The 18,884-nt window shown below is 54.1% G+C and overlaps 1 protein-coding gene across 2 annotated transcripts in view; it reads left to right on the top strand.

Annotated features, from left to right (window-relative positions):
• Positions 1 to 5,947: 5,947 nt before the first annotated feature.
• Positions 5,948 to 18,884, top strand: part of UNC5B (unc-5 netrin receptor B) — a 77,591-nt gene continuing 64,654 nt past the window's right edge. Inside the window, exon 1 of one of the 2 annotated variants that reach the window (XM_065893733.1) lies at positions 5,948 to 6,485. In XM_065893733.1, coding sequence (XP_065749805.1) covers positions 6,407 to 6,485 — 79 coding nt within the window. In that variant the 5' untranslated portion in view covers positions 5,948 to 6,406. The remainder of the gene's footprint in view (positions 6,486 to 18,884) is intronic. The other variant, XM_065893734.1, reaches the window with a different exon arrangement.

Raw genomic sequence — 18,884 nt, 5'->3', positions numbered from 1 at the left:
GGCATGTCCCTTTCCCTCTCCGAGCCCCAGTTTCCATTTTAATGGGCCCATGATTAACGCCTACCTCCAAGAAAAATGGAAATGAACAAAGGGAAATCACATTGTTATGATAAAAAAAAAACAAAAAACAACTACACCCAGGGGATTTGTTGGATGTGCAGGCTCTGGAACCAGGCTGCCTGGGTTTGAACCTGGCCTCTGTCTCACTAAGAGGGGATAATCATAGCATCAATCTCACTGGTTACCACAGATTGAAGGAGCTAATTCATGCAGAGCCCTTGGCACAGTATCTGGCTTGCTGCAATTGCTTTAGTATACGTTAGCTGGCTTTGTTATTTTTCAAGACGGTGACCACTGCTGTAATCACTGGTCAGTGCTGCGGTCACAGCTGTGTGCTGGGAAGTCCATAGGCACCTCTGACTCACCACGTGAGGTCCTGGAGCCGCTACCCCCAATCACACCATCCACATTCCTGACCCTAGGCCTTCCTCACAAATGTTCCCTCTGCCTGGAATGCAGTCTTCTTTCATGTTTACAGTTTCCTTCTCACCCCTCCGTCTAGCCCCCAGTGCTTCCCCTTCAGAGCACTAAGTAAGCCCCCTCCACCAATGCATGCAGGACCAAGCCATGGTGGCCACAGTCTGCAGCCTGTTCCAGCTCTGGCTTCACCTGCCTTTTCTGTGCCCCGTAACCCACAAGCAGAACCTACTGCATAATTTATGGGACCCGGTGCAAAATTATTTTGAACAGGGCTCCTTGTTCAAAAATTATTAAGAACTTTAAGATAGACAAATCCCAACTGAGGGGTATTCTACAAAATACCTGATGAATAATACTCAAAACTGTCGAGATCATCAAAAACAAAGAAAGTCTAAGAAACTGTCACAGCCAGGAGAAGCCCTTAGTGTCCTGACTACTATGTGTAATGTGGGATCCTGGAACAGAAAAAGGACATTAGGTAAAAACTAAGGAAATCTAAATGAATTTTAGTTCATAATAATATTTCAATATTGGTCCATTAATTGTAGCAAATCCACCATACTAATGTAAGTTATTAATAATAAGGGAAACAGGGGTGAGGGACATATGGGATCCTTCTGTACTATGTAATTTTTTCATAAATCTAAGACAGCTCTAAAATTAAATTTTTTTAAAAAATTAACAACAGCAAAGAATTTTGAGAACACAACAGCAGAGTAAATTGTCCAAGACAGAGCCAGGATTTGAACCCGGATCTGCCTGACCCCAGAGCTTTTGTGAATGACTGCTTACACTGCTTGAATTCCCAGGAGAAAGCCCTCCCCTGGAGGTAAGAGAAAAGATGTGTATGGAATGGGGGAGGAGGTGGAGGGTTGTCACATTATTTAGTAGAGAGGTTAAGAGCCCAATCTTGATGACTCAGGCCACATAGTGTGTGATTCCATTTATATGAAATTCCCAGAATAGGCAAATCCATAGAGACAGAAAGTAGATTTCCTGGTTGCCATGGGCAGGGGGAGGGGAGGGGAGAATGGGGAGTGACTGCTTAATGGTATGTGGTTTCTTTTTGGGGTGATGAAATGTTATTGAATTAGATAGTAGTGATGGTTGCACAACCATGTGTAGATTCTAAAAAACACTACATTGTACACTTTAAAATAGTTAAAGTTGTAAATTTTATGTTATCTCGATTTAAAAAAAAAAAAGAGTACAAGCTTGAGATCCATTCTGCCTGGATTTGAATCTCCAGGGTACCCTTTACTAGCAGTATGCGACCTTGGGCAAGCTACCTCTTCTCTGCCTCAGTTCCCTCATCTGGTAAATGGGGTAGTAACAGTAGCCATCTCATAAGGTTGTTGTCAGCAAGGTCCAGGCGTTTGGGGTCCATCCTGGCCTTGATGGGTCAGGGGAGGGATTATGTACTCATCCCCAAATCTTCCCACCCAAGATCTTGCAAACCGAGTGGTCTGAGAGCCCCCTCCCCTGTCAACCTGAAGTGGAGACCCACTCCTGGGAGGCCCCAAGGTGGAAGCCGGAGCGAATCTCCCTTCCAGACCCGCTGCTTTGGGATGCAGGCTGAAGCGGCCGCGGAAGAGGTGTGCGCTGCAGCGCGCCGCCTAGTGGCACCTTCGAGCATACCAGTACCGGCCGCAGGGTGAAGCGCCAGCCAAAGGCTCCAGCCACGCCTGCAGAGCACCCTGACAGCTGCTCCTTATTATAAAATAAGTGGCTTGTACTCAGCCAGATTAGGGCATTCTGTATATTCTTTTTAATCCCGCGATCTAGTTATTGTTCCCATTTTATAACTGATGGAACTGATGCTTGGAAAGGTTCAGCAGCCAGCCCAAGTTCTCCCAGCAGGTAAGAGCAGCCCCACGTCTGGTTTTCCATCAGCTCAGCTCCAGATTCCAGAACTCTGTCTCCGACGCTCACTTGTGATTTGGGATAAATGAGGGTAGCCCATGGAAGCACTACAGCCCCCGCCAAGTGTCAGAACTAGCTCTGAGACTGATTTCAAAGCTGCTGTACTGCACAAAGGCTGCCCCACTTCCAGCCTCAGGCCCCATAAACCCCTAGGAAATGGAGGGGAGGTGGGAGGCTCCTTCCAGGGCTCATTTGGCAAGGCTGTAGGCCCTTTAACCAGTAACCCCTCTTTCCCCAGCCTCACTGATGCGTCCACTCAACCAATATTTATGTGTGCTTACTATGCGCGGGACAGTCTGAGGTGCTGGATATATCATGGTGAGCAAGAAAGGGGAGGCCTGGCCTCCAAGCAGCTCACTGCCTCATCCTCATTCATTCATTCATTTACTTATTTATTTTTAATTAATCTATGTTTTGGCTGTGCAATGCGGCATGTGAGATCTTAGTTCCCTGACCAGGGATGGAACCAACACCCCCTGCATCGGACCACCAGGGAAGTCCCTCATTCTCTTTCTTAACTCACAGCAGAACCTCTTTGCTGTGAGTCTGATGGCACTGGGTTTGGGAACACCCTGGTAAGTCTTAATCCAGCTACTCCAGTGTGTCATCCCAGGGCCAGGGCCTTGCCCATTCTTCACCCATACTGGGGAAAGGTGTGGGCTCAGGGCAGTCTGACTCCCTCTGAAGTCCTTTCCCTGGCCCCAGCTGAGGGCCAGCACTTGGAGATGCCCAGGCTGGGAAGCAACCACACCCGCAGTGGTTGCTTAGCTGCAGGTGACTGGGGAAGGGGCGTTCTGGACACTGGAACAGCAGGGGATCGGGTGCAGGGGAGTTATGGAAGGACCCTAATGTGGTAAGTCCCCTACCCTGGTATGGGAGCCCTGGAGGGAAAGCAGGGTCTAGGGCCTCCCATGGGCATATTTCTATGCTGGGGCTTGGGGGAAATGGGACGAGGGCCAGCAGAAGACAGGGAAATGGCCACTCTCCTTTTGCCTGCACAACCCCCCCCCCATCCCCCTTCTCTCCAGTTAGGAATTAAAGTCTTGAAACCTGACATTAGGACTAGAAGGGCCTGCCTGGTACAATTACTGTCTGAACAGCAAAGTTCTGAGCACTGGAACTTTTTTGAAAAATCTCCAATAACCCACCGTCCTTCTGGTTAAGAGAGAGAATGAGACAGAGAGAGTGAGCGCGCCTGCCCTGTGGTCCCTGCCTGCCGCGGCCCTACTGAGGTCCCTGCTGAGTTATCCAGCATAAAGCCCTTGACCTTGTGCCTGTGCCAGGTGTTGACAGTCAGATGCTGGGCCTCGGATGTGTCCCTATATGTGTTGCCTGGTGAAAGTTAAGCATCTAAGTATCTATTTGTCTTTAGCGTCATCTGCCCAAGAGTGTATTTGTGCTTTTGGATGTACGTGCCTGTGTGCGTGTTCATGTCTGTGATGAGGTGTATGTGTGTGCTTTTTAAAATCCTGTGTCTTAACTATGTGGGTGTCTCTGCAGTTGGGTGCCCCTGTAATGTTTCTGGGAGGGTCATTTTGCACCTGTATATGTTTGTTGTATGTTTGCTTGTGTGTACCTTTGTAGGTGTGCCTGTAACTGTCTAGGGCTGCGTGTGCGTATGTGTGCTTGTACTTCTGTGGCTGGGTGGGGCTGGCTGGGTGTGATGCGCTGTTGACTCCCTCACCCACTGCCCTTGCCTGGGCCAAGCTAAAAATAAACCACTTATCTTTGCCCACGGGGACCTTTCTTAATTGACCTAAGTTCTTCCCAGGGAGTCCCACTCACCCATATCCACCCTCCTGGTCCTGGGTGCCTGGCCAGGGAGGGCTAAGGAGGTAGATTGACCACATGCACACTCCCCCACATGTTCCAGACCCCAACCTGTGGGGGAAGTGTGTGTGGATAGGAGTCCTGGGCAGTCCTACCTTTCTCTCTTCTCTGGGGAAACAGCTGGGGCAGGCCCTTGTTGCTTCTCTGCCCCCTCCAGCAACCCTTCCAACCTACAGTTCTGGCCCCCAAGTCCTTTCTCCTCCAGTCTAGGAAGCGCCCCTGGGGACACTGACCCTATTCCAGCCTACCCCCCTACTGACTCCTGGGCCTGGACCAGAGAGAGGCTGGACCTCTCTCTGCCTTCCTTTACCCCTTCCTGAAGCAGCCACTGCCTCTGTATTTGAGGAATGATTCCAGATCCCAGTTCTGGAAAAATCCCAAGTAGTGAACAGATCAGTGGGGAGGAGGCATTCCTGCTGGCTGCCAGTCATTTCTCACCTGCCAGCCCCAGAAGAGGTGTAAGTGTCGAGGATCCCCAGCTCAGAGGGTTTCTTTCCAATCCTCTCTCTCCTGCCCTTTTCACTCACCCACTCATTCACTCAAAGCTGTGTGATCTTGGGCAAATGACTTTACATCTCTGTGCCTCAGTTTCTTCATCCATAAAAGGGGGATACAAATGGTACTTACCTCAGAGAGTTGTGAGGATTAACTGAAGTGACGCATATAAAGTGTCTAAAAGTGCTTAACCCCACGCCTGGCACATACAAGGACCCTGCCAGTGTTAGCTGATCCATCCCTTCTAATGTCACTGGGTTTCAATCTCAAGATATCGCCCACCGCCTAACCTCCACCTGACTCCACATGCCCTTTGGCTCACCCTTGGGTGGTCAGGATTTTCCACCAGGAATCAGATTGGCTGAGAGGGGAGATCTTGGAAAGAGAGATTACTGACATTTGTGCTGCAGTTTCTACATATATATTTAAAAATCAGTTCTACATTCCCTTATAAAATTATTATCATTTTTCTCCATTTTGGAGATGACGATGATGAAGGAAGCATCAGAATGGTTAAGTAACTTGTTCAGGGTCACACAGCAGGTAAGGAGCAGAGCCCAAATTTACACCCACCCGAGCCAAAAATGGCTTCCCTATGCCCTATTGTCACTTGCAGAGGGTGGGGGTGGGGTGGGGGAGTAACATCCTAGGCCCTGGGTGCTACAGGAGGTTCAGAGGGGTCTAGTCAAACAGTTCTGCCCAAGGTCATACCCACAAGTAGGGCCAAACAGGATGATCCAAATCCATACCCAAGTCCACATAGCTGTAAGCCCCTGCTTAACACGGACTTGAGTGTTTGAGATTTCCTCATTGAAGGAGCTTTTTTGGTAAAGACCCGCCCCCCCCGCCCCCTGTAGAAGGCTTAGATTCTACGTAGTACAAACCAGGGAGCCAAAAACGACAGAGTCCTGAGTTTAATCAGAGGAGAAAGCTGACACAGCCAAGTCAGAGGAAAGCGCCAAGATACATTTCTTTAGTTTCTGGAAACAAAAATTGGGCAGACTCCGCTTCCAGCTACGATCTAGCGGCCGGGATTTCCAACGCTCCGGGCCCAGAGTTTCGCGCGTACCCCCCGTGAAGGGCCCCAGCTCCGCCAAGGCCGCGCCCAAGGCGCCGTCGTTACCCCCTAGAAAGGCCCTCCGCCGGCTCCGCCTTTGCCCGCCCAGGCCCCGCCCCGGCCGCGCGGTGCCCTGCTCTGCTCGCGGACTCATTTGGGCGAGCGAGCGGCAGCGCTCGGCCTTGTGGAAGGCGGCGGGGGCCGGCGAGGGCGCCGGAGCCGCGGGCAGCGGCGGGGCGCAGGGAGGCGCGCACGGGGACTCGGACGGCGCGGCGTTGGCCGCTGCGGGCGCCGCTGAGCGCTCTCACCCTCAGTCGCGCAACTTTGAAGCCAGGACGCGGGAGTCAACGCAGCGCTCGAGCCCCGGAGCCTGAGGAGCGCAGAGAGGGGCACGCCGGAGCCTGGTCGGAGAGCGGGCGCCGGGTACCCATCGCGTTCCGAGCGCCGGGCAGCCCTCTGCGAAGCGTGGCTGCCTCTGCCCCCACGGAGGGCACGGGCTGGCGCGGCCGGGCGCCGGGGAGGACGGCGAGGAGGAGGCGGCGGCGGCGGAGACGGCGGCGGCGAGGCTGGGGCCAGGGAGAGAGCCCTGGGGGAGAGGCGCCCGAGCCGGGCCGCGGGAGCATGTGGGCCCGGAGCGGAGCGCGGGGCGCGCTACTGCTGACACTCCTGCTCTGCTGGGACCTGAGGCTGAGCCAAGCAGGTAGGGAGCGTTCGGGCATGGGGGAGGGGAGCGAGGGGACCCTGGCGCCTCACTCTGCTCTGAAGTTGAGGTGGTCTATCGCTCCGTCAGTGCGCACAGGGAAAGCGGTAAGGGCGCCCAAGTTAAAAGGTAGATTTTTCTGCCCCAGCAAAGTGGGCGATGGCGCAGCCATCTCGCGGGGCGGGGCGGGGCGGGGGTGTTGCTCAGGCTCTCCAGCTCCCGCCTGGAAGGGAGAGATCGCTTCTTTTCCCTGGAACGGTGTCCAAGTCGGGGTGTGCGCCTCCCGGAGTACCGGCCTCCGGGGGACCCCTGGCTTCGCGCGCGTCTGGCAGCGGCGCCGAAAAACCACAGTCGCTGCACAGGCCAGGTGTGCGCTCGCTTGCCGTTCGCCGGCAACTTCCTAGTCCAGGTCCCGGCTCGCCCAGACTCCTAGCGTGGCACAGACCCGAATCCGCAGATGAGAAGGAGGGAGCGAGAAACCTGGGGAACACGGGAAGCGCGGGTCCGCTCCGCCAGCCAGATGAGGCCAGCTTGCAGGGTTTTGTTATCGAAGGGAATAGGGCTGTCTTGGCACGTACAGCTTTCCTCGAGATCTTGGGATCCGCAGGCCTGGAAGAATTTTTTTCTGGGTGTTGGTGTTGTGTGTTGTGGGGAGGAGTATGTAGTGATCCTGACGAGTTTCCTTTTAAATGAGTCACTGACAGTCTCCCTGTCTGGGAAGCCGACAAGGTGCGCTCTCCACGCTCCTACTCCAGACCCAGCAAGATGCCTTAAGGGAGTCGCTGGGCTCCTAAAATAAAGTCCCTAATTCCCCTTCTCCCGCCGTGGTTGTGTACACGTCTCGCTGGTCTGTAGCTGGGCCGGGCGTAGCTGACTGGGCTGCGTCTTCCTGGGGAGCGGGTGGACACACGGGAGCCAACCCATCTCTGTCTCTCTCTCACTCTCTCTCTCTCTCTCTCTCTCTCTCTTTCTCTCTTCTCTCTCTCTCTCTTCTCTCTCTCTCTCTCTCTCCCCTCTCTCTCTCTCCTCTCTCTCTCTCTCTTCTCTCTCTCCCTCTCTCTCTCTCTTCTCTCTCCCTCTCTCCCTCTCTCTCTCTCTCTCTTCCCCTCCCTCCCCCCCTCCGTCTCTCTCACTCTCTCTTCCCCTCCCTCCCCCCCTCCGTCTCTCTCACTCTCTCTCCCCAGAAACCAAGCACCGGGCTTCCGAGGTTGGGTGGGCGTGGGCCGCATCCTGCATTGACTCCGAAAACTGGTGCACAAAGTGGACAGATGACGCAGCCCTCCCCCCTCTACCTTCCGCTTGGATGTTGACGTCCGCCGCCCTCCTCCCACCCCCCCCCGCCCCGAACGTCCCACGCCCGCCTCTCCCACTTATAGTCAGCTATTCCGCACTCTGGAATTAATGATTCTTTTTTTTTTTTTTTTGCCAGCCTTGTGTTGTAAAGTTACGACACAATCATTTGATCCACGTTAATTATGATTTGGGCAGAGTGGTATTTAAAGCAGTGTTTTGAAGTTGGAAGGTAATGATGGGGGAGGAAGCAGGCTGCTGAGTGACCAACTTTGTTTTAAAGAGTGCAGTTGGGTGTGGGAGGTGCTGGGTTGGGGTGTTGGTTTCTGGTTTGGGGGTGTTTGAGGGGAGGTGATTGGAGGGTTGGGTGAAGTCTCTGTAAATGGCATATGGGCAGGATTGGGTCTTGGGAAGCTGTGTTTGGACCGGCAGGGCAAGGGTATCAGGAATAAATACTGGGGTTACTGGGGGTGGGGAGCTGGGGAGGCAGGAGAAAGACAAGACTGTTTGGCCTAGAGTTCTCCGGAGCTGCAGAGTAAGCTCTGCTGGGGAGCTGGGGAGGCAGGAGAAAGACAAGACTGTTTGGCCTAGAGTTCTCCGGAGCTGCAGAGTAAGCCCTGCTGGGGAGGCTGGGGGTGGCCTGCCTTGCCTGCTTAACAAAGCCTCTGGCCCCCACCTTCCCCAGAAGAAACGCCAGGCCCAAGGCTTTGATGGATTTGAGCACGATTGGTGCCCAGCCAGAAATGGGTGGCTAATACCGGGCTTTGATTTCTCACTAGCGAGCAGAACTGGCCTTGGAATTGTGCTCATTACTTAGCGCAGCAGGGGTTGCCTGTCCACCAGCCTGGAGAGGGGCCAACTGGTGGGGTCAGCCTGCTGCCTTCCCTTTGCCCTCAGAAACCTGCCTTCAGGAGAGAGAACATGCCCCTTTCTCCTACACAGCCCTTGTACTCTAATGCCACAGGCACAGAACATTTTTCAGAATGTTCTTTAGGTCTTCCCAGTGATTCCTTATGAGCTCCATTGCACAGATGGGGAAAATGAAGTCCAGGATGTTGCCTTTCCTCAAATCTTGCCTTCACGTGACCGCAGATTGCAGATTTGTATCCTGGGCTCCTGTCCGATAGCGGGCTGATTCAGGCTACTTTGGACTCCTCCTTTTGGTCCCAGCCATGGGAGGGGGAAGCTCCTTCTTGGGCGTGTCCAAGCTCTCCTCAAGGGGCAGGCATCTCTCTCTCCTTTCCCCTACCCCCATTCCCAGTGAATATGGGAATGAGTTCCCTTTCCAGCACTGAGAATTTTTTTTTAAAGCCATGAAGTTTGATGGTGGAGAAATCAAACCTGGAACCATAAGCCCGAGACTCTTAGAAGATTTCAGCAAGTGACTGGCCAGGAGAGGCCACTTCAAAAGCCCAGGCTGGCCCTGGGAATCTCCTCCCACCCACCCCTCAGCCTTTCCTGGAGCTTTTTTTTGTGTGTGTGTGGTACGCGGGCCTCTCACTGTTGTGGCCTCTCCCGTTGTGAAGCATAGACTCCGGACGCGCAGGCTCCGGACGCGCAGGCCCAGCGGCCATGGCTCACGGGCCCGGCCACTCCGCAGCATGTGGGATCTTCCCGGACTGGGGCACGAACCCGTGTCCCCTGCATCGGCAGGCGGACTGTCAACCACTGCACCACCAGGGAAGCCCATTCCTGGAGCTTTTAATGAGCCTTTCCTTGGCCTCTGGCTGGGATGGTTGAGAAGGAACCAAGGTGTCATGATAGCACTTCTTTTTAAGGTGCAATTAAAATAGGAGTTTTCCTAATGTCTCTGCTGTGTGTGTGTGTGTGTGTGTGTGTGTGTGTGTATGTATGTGTGGTGGTGGCCTGTCCTTGTCTTCCTCTACTCTGTACCAAATGCCCATTTCACTTAAACAAATGGAAAATCAAGAGCGTCTTACTGGGTTTTCTCATTAAAGTGAAAGTACCACTGCAGGGGAGGAATTTTGTATGTAATTTCTCTCCCCACCCCACAAACTGGGAATTCCATAGGAATTCCGAGACAATTCCTCTCTCTTCCAATCCACTTGTTTAACTGCTGAAGCTTTGGGACGGGCCCTGACTTGCCCAGGACTGCACTGGGACTCAAGGATAGAGCTGACATTTGAACTCAGGCCTCATAAACCTCATTCTAGTTGTGGCTCCTTGATTCCACCTGGGCTGCAGACTGGCCGCATGGGTCTGGGATTGAGATTCAGAAATCAAGGCCCAGCTAAGGCAGGCAGCTAATGATGAAGTAGGTTTGGTAGCTGAGTTAGACTGGGACTTGCTGGGGGATGGTGGAAAGAAATTGGGAGCAGGGACCTGGGAGAGGTGGAACAGGGCTGGACCAAAGGTCAAGGGGAGACCCTGAGACCAGGCAAGTGCCCAGGGATAGCCTTCCAACACTGATCCTCTCAGAAAAAGCCCCCACCTGCCCCAGGTGAGATAAATCACAAGCCAGCCTCAGAGCTCTGTACCTATTTGTATAGTTGGGGGCAAAATAGGTTTTTACTTTTTTATTTTGAAGCTTTGGGGGCTCATCTCCTGCACTCACTTTGTTGTTGAGTTTCTCCTGGACTGAGGTACTATGACCTGTTCCTGGCTGTCAGACCACGTCGTCAGGTCTGCCTACCACTTCCCCTTCCCTTTTACCAGCAATGGCTTCTAAGGAGGGTCTGGGCTGCCTGGGACTTCGAGGATGAGGCTGGAGGGGAGGTGGATCTCTTACATTCCAAGCGCTTGGTTGGTGATTCTCATTGGCCCATCCTGGAGCCTCCTCCCGGGCCTGCTGGCCAAACATATGGTCATTTGAACCTTATCGCTGGGGTTGGAGTAACAAGGAGGCACCTTGGAGCGCCCTGAGGCCTGGAGGAAAGGGAGGAGAGACAGGGGTCATAGGTTGGGGTTTAGGCGTTGGCTTCGTGGGGCTGGGAGTAGAGAGAAACTGCTGCCTAGGCAGGCTGGCACCAGGGGCAGAGAGGACGATGTTGGCCGCTGAGGCCAGAGCTGGTGACTCTGGCCTCTTCCTCCTCCTCTTCGTCCTCCCCGGTTTTCTAAACAGCTTCCACAAACGGAATCATTAAAGCTGTGAAGGCAAAATGAAACCAAACAAGTGTGTTCTGTGCTTTTCTGTTTCTTTCCTTTTATTAAAGGAAAATTTAGAATACCGTAATTAGAATAATATGAGGAAGGGCAGTTTCAGAAGGGTGGAGGGAATGTGTGCCCTCCATCCTTTTGATTTGCTTCTGAAGTTGGGCCTGGGCCGCCACCTCCTGCCCGCCTTGGACCCGCACCCGGCCTGGAGCCCCGGGAGTTTCTCCCCCACCCAACCTAGTGCATTTTGGCGAGCCAGGGCCAGGTGAGACCCCGTCCTCTGTGCCAGCCGCTGCCCCCCACGACCCCGCAGGGCAGGCAAGCCCTGGCGAGGCCCGACCACCGGTACCCCGTGGCGCCCCTTTCTCTCCTAAGCTGCGAGGCTAATGGCAGCGAAAACATTTGCTGAAGTGCTGGCATAAATCAGCCGCCTCCCCGCTCCCCCAACCCTACCCCTTTTGTTTCCTCTTCCTTCTCTCCCAAAGCCCTGGGTTGCTGGAAGCTTCCTAATTTACCCTTGCGGACACAGCGGCCCGGTTAGCATCTCCGCCTGGTGGGCTGATTCAGCGCGGGTACCTGGGGGTTGTGCACACCTTGGCACCGCCCGCCCCCCCTTCCCTTCCTATCCTGAACCGCCCTGATCCCCCTCAGCCCCCTGGCCAGTCCCCTCCACCCCGTCCCCTGTGGAGCTAAATCAGTCTTTGGGAGTCCGCACCTCTCAGGGCACGGTTGGTTAGGGAGTGAGCTCACAGCAGAGCCTCCCTCCTTCTCACCTCCCAGAGCAGGCTGCCCCCAGTGCCTCACAACTTCCCCGCCGCTGGGCGGCTCTTTTCTGGAGGAAGACAGGATGTGGGTGTGAGAGCGTGCATGGAGGAGTGAGTGGGGTGAGAATGTGTGTGGAGGAGGTGGGCGGGGGCGGGAGTGTGCAGTGGGAGGTGAGGGTAGGTGTGGTGCTGCATTGGGTGCTGGGCGTGGAGGTGAAGTGTGCAGGAGGAATGAGTGTGTGTGCTGAGTTGTGCCTTTTGCATATGGGATGTGTGGTGTAGGTGGCTGTGTGTGTATTTGGGTGGGGGAGGTATGCAGTGTACATATGGGTGCAGCTGTGGTGTGTTTGTGTGTAAATAGGAATGTGTTGTGTGGGGACGGTGAGTCACCACCAGGCTTGGGAAGCTCCTCTCTTGTATTCTTAGGGATGCCTGTTTGAGGTGGGACCCAGGTGAGCAGGATTTGGTCCATTTGGTCTGAATGCCGGGTTGTGGAGTTGGAAGGGAGGAAGCTGGCTTCCCCCACTGAGGGCGGGTGGGACAGACTGGCCACAGACAAGCCCTAAAGCCAGTCCAGGAGCTTCAGTGCCTACCCCCAGGAGGACAGGTGTCCGAGTCCTGGGGTCTCCTGCAGTCAGCTCCCAGCTTCCCTAGAACAGTGACAGGGCCTGTGGTTTGAAGTTCTGCTCCGATCTGGGTCCGGTTCATGCTTCACCCTCCAGGGGGAGTGGGGTGTCCACTGGAATTTGCCAGAGAAGAGGCAAGCAGAGCTTGGGTGAGTGGCATCCCTCATGGAGAGCAACATGGGCAGGCACGGCTGGGCCTGGGACTCTCGTGGATGCAATTAAGAGGACACATGCACACACAGACACATACATGAGCCCTGGACTCCTCTGTTCCTCATTTCCATGATCACAAAGGGCTCCCCTGCTTTCCCAGTTCCCCTGCCTTCCTTAACTCTAGGATAAGGTGTGCTGTTGTGGACCAGAGAGACCTATAGGAAAATCACAGCTCCACCGATATACATATTGCTTTACAGAGTATAAAACCCTCATACGTAAGACCTCAGTTTGTCCTTGTAAGAACCCCACTGGGGAGGTGGGTGCCACTTAGGAAGCCCACCTCAGACCTGGGTCAGAGCCAGAGCAGCCCTGGCCGCAGCCCTGTCCCCAGGCCTCGAGGTGGTCACTGTGTGGGAGGGATGCTGATTTCCACTCCAAAAAATGGTAAATGACATTCCGAGGGCCCCTGTATGTAGCAAATGAGAGCAACGACACTACAGCTGACCTTTGAACAACTCGGAGTTAGGGGCGCTGACTCCCCAGCAGTTAAAAATCCTCTGTTTGCTATCTCAGCCCCAAAAATAAAGGAATTGATAAGCTACTCACCCAAAGGCAGGAAGCTGAAATGGTTTGGATAGAATCAGGACTCAAACACTAGTTCTTTTGATTCCACATATTATAATCTCTAATTGAACATAAACTCATCCCCACAATTAACTTAAAGATCTGTAAAATGAAAATACAGCTACTATGTTTATTGGAAAAAATCTGCCTATAAGTGGACCCACACAGTTCAAGCCCATATTGTTCAAGGGTCAACTGTCTATTCAGGGAAGAGAGCCTTGGGGCTTCCTGGAGGAGGTGATGTGAGCCAGACCTTGACTCTCATTTTTGGGTCTTTCTAAGAGCATTTCTGAGGAGGAGACAAGATGGGGGCGGGGTGAAGAAGGCCCGAGACTTCTCCCACTCTTGAGAAGTTGGCCCTGTCAGCATCTGCAAGGCCTCTATCCTGCGTGGACACCAATCCTTGGTGAGCCAACCTTCGGCCATATTTCCGTCCTGGCCTTCCCAGGCCCAACTGAAGGGGTGTGCCTTGGGGGACCCGCCCCTCTCAGCTACTTCTTGCACTGGAGATGAAAAGATTTCTTATTCTTTGATTTGCTCTCTGTGGTTCTTGAAGATGGAGTGTGCCCAGAAAACGCGTTTTAAGAAATGGTAGGGATTATGTTGGGGATGGAAGCATGGGGAGGTATACTTCTTTGCCTCCTGCCAGGCCCCCATCAGAGAACACAGAGTGGGTAAGAAGGGAAGCACAGAATCCTCAGCCCAGCTACTTCCATGAGCCAGTTGGAGGGGGCAAGCTCACTTCTCATCACCTCCAGGAAGCCCCAGCCCCTCTACCTACCCCTTCTCACAGAGGCCCCTCCCCAGGGCCTCAGCTGTGGGTGCATGGTGTGGCCAACTGGGATTCTGAGGAGTTTAGCATAGCCCCCCAGCATTGCCACTTACTAACTCTGTGGCCTTGGTCAGTTCACATAACTATGCTCTGCCTCAGTTTCCTCATCTGTAAAATGGGGATGATAATAATAATATTGTCCTCACAGGGTTGTTTTGAGGATCACATGACCTGATATATTATAAAGTACAGGGCCTGGCACACAGAGCTCAGGGAGCACTCAGGCAAAGCCTCCTCAGGAGAGAGCCGTGCAATGCCAGAGACGTCCTCCTCCAGGGGAGTGGGGGGAGGAGAAAGCAGGGAGGCTCAGGGCCTGGAGGCCCAGCAGCTCCTGGCCTGCGAGTTAGGGGACTCTGGTTTTTGCTCTTTCTCTGCTGTGTGACCTTAGGCAAGTGGCTTTCCCTCTCTGGGTCCCATCTGTAAATTTGGGATGGGGGAAAGGTGGAAGGATGATCCTTAGGGGCTCTGGGGTTTTTGTCTGGTTCCATGTGAATAGGCCCCAGCAGCCAACAAGAGACAGAGGTAACCATGGCCCAGAACCACTGTATTTACAGAGGCCCCTCCAGAAAGTCAATATATCGACTAGAATGCCCTTGTGAGCATTATGCAGCCCTGGGTCTCTCTCTCCAAAGCTATAAATCACCCTCTGGGACCTCGGTCCCTTTTTCTTGTTACATGAGCATCTCCTGCCTCACAGACTCAGAGCCCCAGATGCCAAGCAGGGCCCGGGAGGCAGAGAAGGACCCCATCGCCAAAGGCATCCTGGGCATGTGAGCAGAGAGGCACTTGCTGCCCGACCCTGCCACTGCCACAAGGCCCAAGGGGGCCCTCTGGAGGGTGTGGCAGGAACACACTGTCTACACCTGGCCATCCCATCCACTGTTTCATTTCTCAGGAGTGGAGGGTGGCTGAGCACGGGGGTGGGGAATGAGGACTCCTGTCACCACATTGGGTGTTGGAACACACTGAGCCCTAAAACTTGGTGCACATGGACATTCGTTCAGTCTGAGCATTTGCTGGGCTCTGGGGTCAGAGGTGGGCAAAGTACCGGCCTGACCCTTGAATTGATTTGTGTCTCTTCTTGAAGCATAAGCCACGTGCCAGACCCGTGATGCTGGGGTGCAACAGGAGTGTATGATGGGGCAACAGAGAGGAGCCCTTCTGAGGACGAGCCAAGATGTGTGTACTGGGAGGGATCTGGCATGGTGCTTAGAGGGCCGGCTGTGCAGTCAGACTACTTGTGTTCAAATCCTGGCTATTCCAGCATCTGGCTATGTGTCCTAGAGCAAGTTGTCTACCCTCTCTGAGCTTTAGTTTCTTCATTTGTAAAGGGGGAGTGGTAATAGCACCAATCTCATCAGATCCTTGTGGGGATGAATGAGATAATGTATGCAAATGCTTTGCACATTCTAAGTCGCTCAGTAAAACTCACTGTCCTCCTTCTCCTCCTCCTCGTTGTTATTGGTGCCACGTATCGGGTGATAGCAACAGGAAATCCTCCAGCTGTTGAGAGAAGCTCCTGTGGGCCTGGGTGGTTGGTCAGGGAAGGCTTCCTGGAGGAGGGGAGGGTGGTGCTTGGCTGGCTTTGGAAGGATGAGCAGAGCTTGGGTGAACAGAAAGGGGGCGTGTCTGTGAAGGTGCGGCGTGGGAATGTCTGACACATCCCCCAGGAAACGGATTCTGAATTCAGCCACCTGATCATCTGGTAAAACAAGACTTCTGGAGCCAGGGGTCCCTTCTTGGTCGGAAGAGCCAAGGCTTTGGAATTAAAAGGATTTGACTCTTACTGAGTGCCTGGGCCAGGTGGCTCAACCTCTGTGTACCCCGGCATCCCCATCTGTGGGGTGGGGATGACCCCGCTGACTTCACTGGATGGTGATGTGATGTGAGATAAACATGCAGTCCTGGCACAGAGTAGGTTCCACTGATCCCCCTTGGCCTCCCTCCTACCTGCCTTTCCCTGCCCCCAGTCTGGCTGCCCCCTTGGCTGGGCCTGGGCCCTGCTTCTCTCCCTGTACATCTCTGGGCAGGAAAGCGGGGGGACAGAGAGTTCCTGGTGGCGGTTTCCTTGTTGACCAGAGAGCCAGGGAGAGGGGCAAGAAGAAGGAGGCTGCCTTTTCTGGTCCCTGATGCCCACCTGGGCCTGGTGGATATCAGGAGGCATCCCTAGGGTCTGGGAGGAGCGTCTTCTGCTGAGATCACCCAGGAGGCTGTAACCCCCAGAGGCCCTGACTGGTATCTGGAGGCATTACTGGCGTCAGGAGACAGAGCCGAAGGCAAGCAGCTCTGTAATGCAATCAGAGGCGCCCGCCTGCCCAGCCTGGGCCTGGGCACCCATGGAGGATGCAGAGCTTATAAGAAGTTGACCGGGATTCCAGGAATGTTGTTCCCGGCTCCCCTCCTCCATCCCACCTTTGGTCATTCTGTGAAAAAGCAGGACAGAGACTCAGAGACAGAGGGGTGACCTGGGGTGGGGTAGGGTATGTCTTATGGGGCAGGTTCCCACCCTTCTGTTTCCTGTCACCCAAGCCAGGGTCCTGGGGACAAGGAGGCAGGGTCAGCGGGTGGAGACAGGATGGGGTTGAAACAACTGGATGACAGGAGAGCAACTGTGACACTAGGTGCCTAGGGAGCCTGGGTCTGCTTGGTCTGATTTTGCTCACTCGCATGTCCCTGGCACCCAGCACAGTTCCTGGAACACAAAGAGTGCTTGATAAACACTTGTAGAACAGATGAATGAGGATCCACGCAAGCCTTCCTCACCCCAGAGCTTGCTGTGACTCACTCCCTGCCACGCTTTGGACTTGCTACTGTAGATGCGCAACCAAAGAATTAGAAGATTCTCGTTGCTTTGCTCACAGCCCCACCCCTCCCCCGCTCTGCCTGCCTCTCTCCCTTCATTCTCTCCTGCTTTCCATCTTTGATCACTTACTATGCACAGGGTGCCATGGATGTCAGAGCCAAGTCTTCAGTGGTCAGAGCCCCTAGGTAGCAAAGAATTTACTCACTAAATCCAGTGGAACCACAAAGAATTAATTGAGGACTGCCGTCAAGTGCCCTCTGCCCCTTTGTGTGGAGAAAGCAGACTGGCAGACATTTGCTGGGCTGGTAAACTTCGTACTCCCCTGCAAGGTGGCCTTCACAAGCCATAGCTGGCTGGTCCAGGCCCTTTAAAGATGTTTGTTTCCTGGGAATTCCCTGGGGGTCCAGTGGTTAGGACTCTGTGCTCTCACTGCTGAGGGCTCTGGTTCGATCCCTGGTTACGGAACTAAAATCCCACAGGTGACACGGCCAAAGAAACAAACACAAACAGACAAACAAAGATGTTTGTTTCCTATTTGCAGTCTCAAGCCCATTGATCATTCCCCTCCACCTTGCCTTCTAGTGGCTCAAGAGAAAGTCCGTTGCAGGGACACTGGCCCTGGGGCCTGGGAGCAGGTGTGGGCTGAGACAGTATATCTGAAGGTTCATGGGCAGGGTCTGACTGGAGGCCTCAGCCCTCCAGAGCAACTTCCAGCAGCGTCTTGGCAGGAGCTGGTTTGATACAGGGGAGCAGTTTTGACTGCAGAGTCTGGCTAAGCCAGGCTCCCCTTGGCACTGCATCCAGTGTTAACATTCAGGGAGCATCCCAGGGAGATTAAACACCCCCAGGCCCTTAGCCGAGGCAGCAGTAGTCCTGGGCCCATTGCCACACTCACAGCTGGGCACCCGCCGGCCCTTGCCAGGAGCCCCTAACACAGGTTCATCTGGAACTCCTGCCTGGCAGCCCAAGATAGCCGGAGCTGATGGACACAGCAACCCCTGCTGCAAATGTGAGACCTCACATTTTCCTGCTGGTTCGTCCCACTCTGTACAGACACACACATATAGAAAGAGTCCTAAGCTGAGGAGTGGGAAACCCGGATTCTAATCCTGGCCAGCAGCTAATCTGCTGTGTGGCATTGAGCTAGTCCCTTTCCCTCTCTGGGCTTCAGTGTCCTCATCTGTCCAGTGCAAGAGGGTCTGCCCTAGAATCAGTAAACTGGGTTCAAGTCCTGGCTCCGACACTAGCTGTAATTCCCCTAGCCTGCATCGCCTCACTGTGAAATGGGGGTCCTGATTGGTTGTTGGGGAGATGAAAACGAGATGAGGCATGGTCAGTAAAGGTCATCCCCCTTTTCCTTCTACCTGGGAGGAAATCAATCTGCAAATCGCTGGTTACACCCCTCCTTTCTTTCCAATATTCCCCTCTTGACATAGGGAGTATTAGACGTAAAGTTCAGGATGGCCCACAGGGTGACTTGGTGAGCCGCCTGAGGGGAAGCCTGCGTTGTCATAGCATTTGGAAAGAGCACTGGACGCGGAGTCTGGAATCTTCAGCCCTAAGGTCAACTGTGTCCGTACAGAGTGGGATGCACCAGCAGGAAAATGTAGGGCCAGATCTGTCTTTGTGTGACAGGCAAATCACTCACCCTCTCTGAGCCTCAGTTTACCCGTCAGCAAAAGGAATAAAAGAAGCTGAACGCTAGGTAGGGCCCAGGGAGAAAATGCCTGGACAGGTGCTTTGGAAACTTCTCCAAACCCCAGGGGCCACTGATCTGAGGTGGAAGGAGGTCGGCACAGCAGTCTCTGTTCCCCCAGGGGCTGTGCAGAGAGCTGTTCGCTGTGGGGCAGGGAGGAGAGGGCCTGCGTTTCCACTTCCCTGGCAGGAACCTCCCACTGGCGGGTGGGCCCTGGCTTCTCCCCGTGGCCTAGATGGCCACGGCTATTGAGGTAGATGACAAGAGTTTGGGTCGCTTCCCATCCCTCTCTGCTCCACACCCCAGAGTAGGGGAGGCCGGGGTGCCACGTCAGGGAAGGTTAGTGTCAGTGCTGGGTTTGAGGTGTCCAGCCAGCACGCCATCTGCCATGCCCACCAGAAGTTACATAATCCCTCGGCCGGCTGCCTGTTCTTAGAAAACAGGACAGTCAGGACCAGCAGGGAGTGGAGGTTAGGGTTTTCTTCCCTCTGCTT

This window comes from Phocoena phocoena, chromosome 16, assembly GCF_963924675.1.
Source record: "Phocoena phocoena chromosome 16, mPhoPho1.1, whole genome shotgun sequence".
NCBI lineage: Eukaryota > Metazoa > Chordata > Mammalia > Artiodactyla > Phocoenidae > Phocoena > Phocoena phocoena.
Note: the sequence above shows the minus strand (reverse complement) of the source record. Positions and strands in the feature narration are given on the sequence as shown.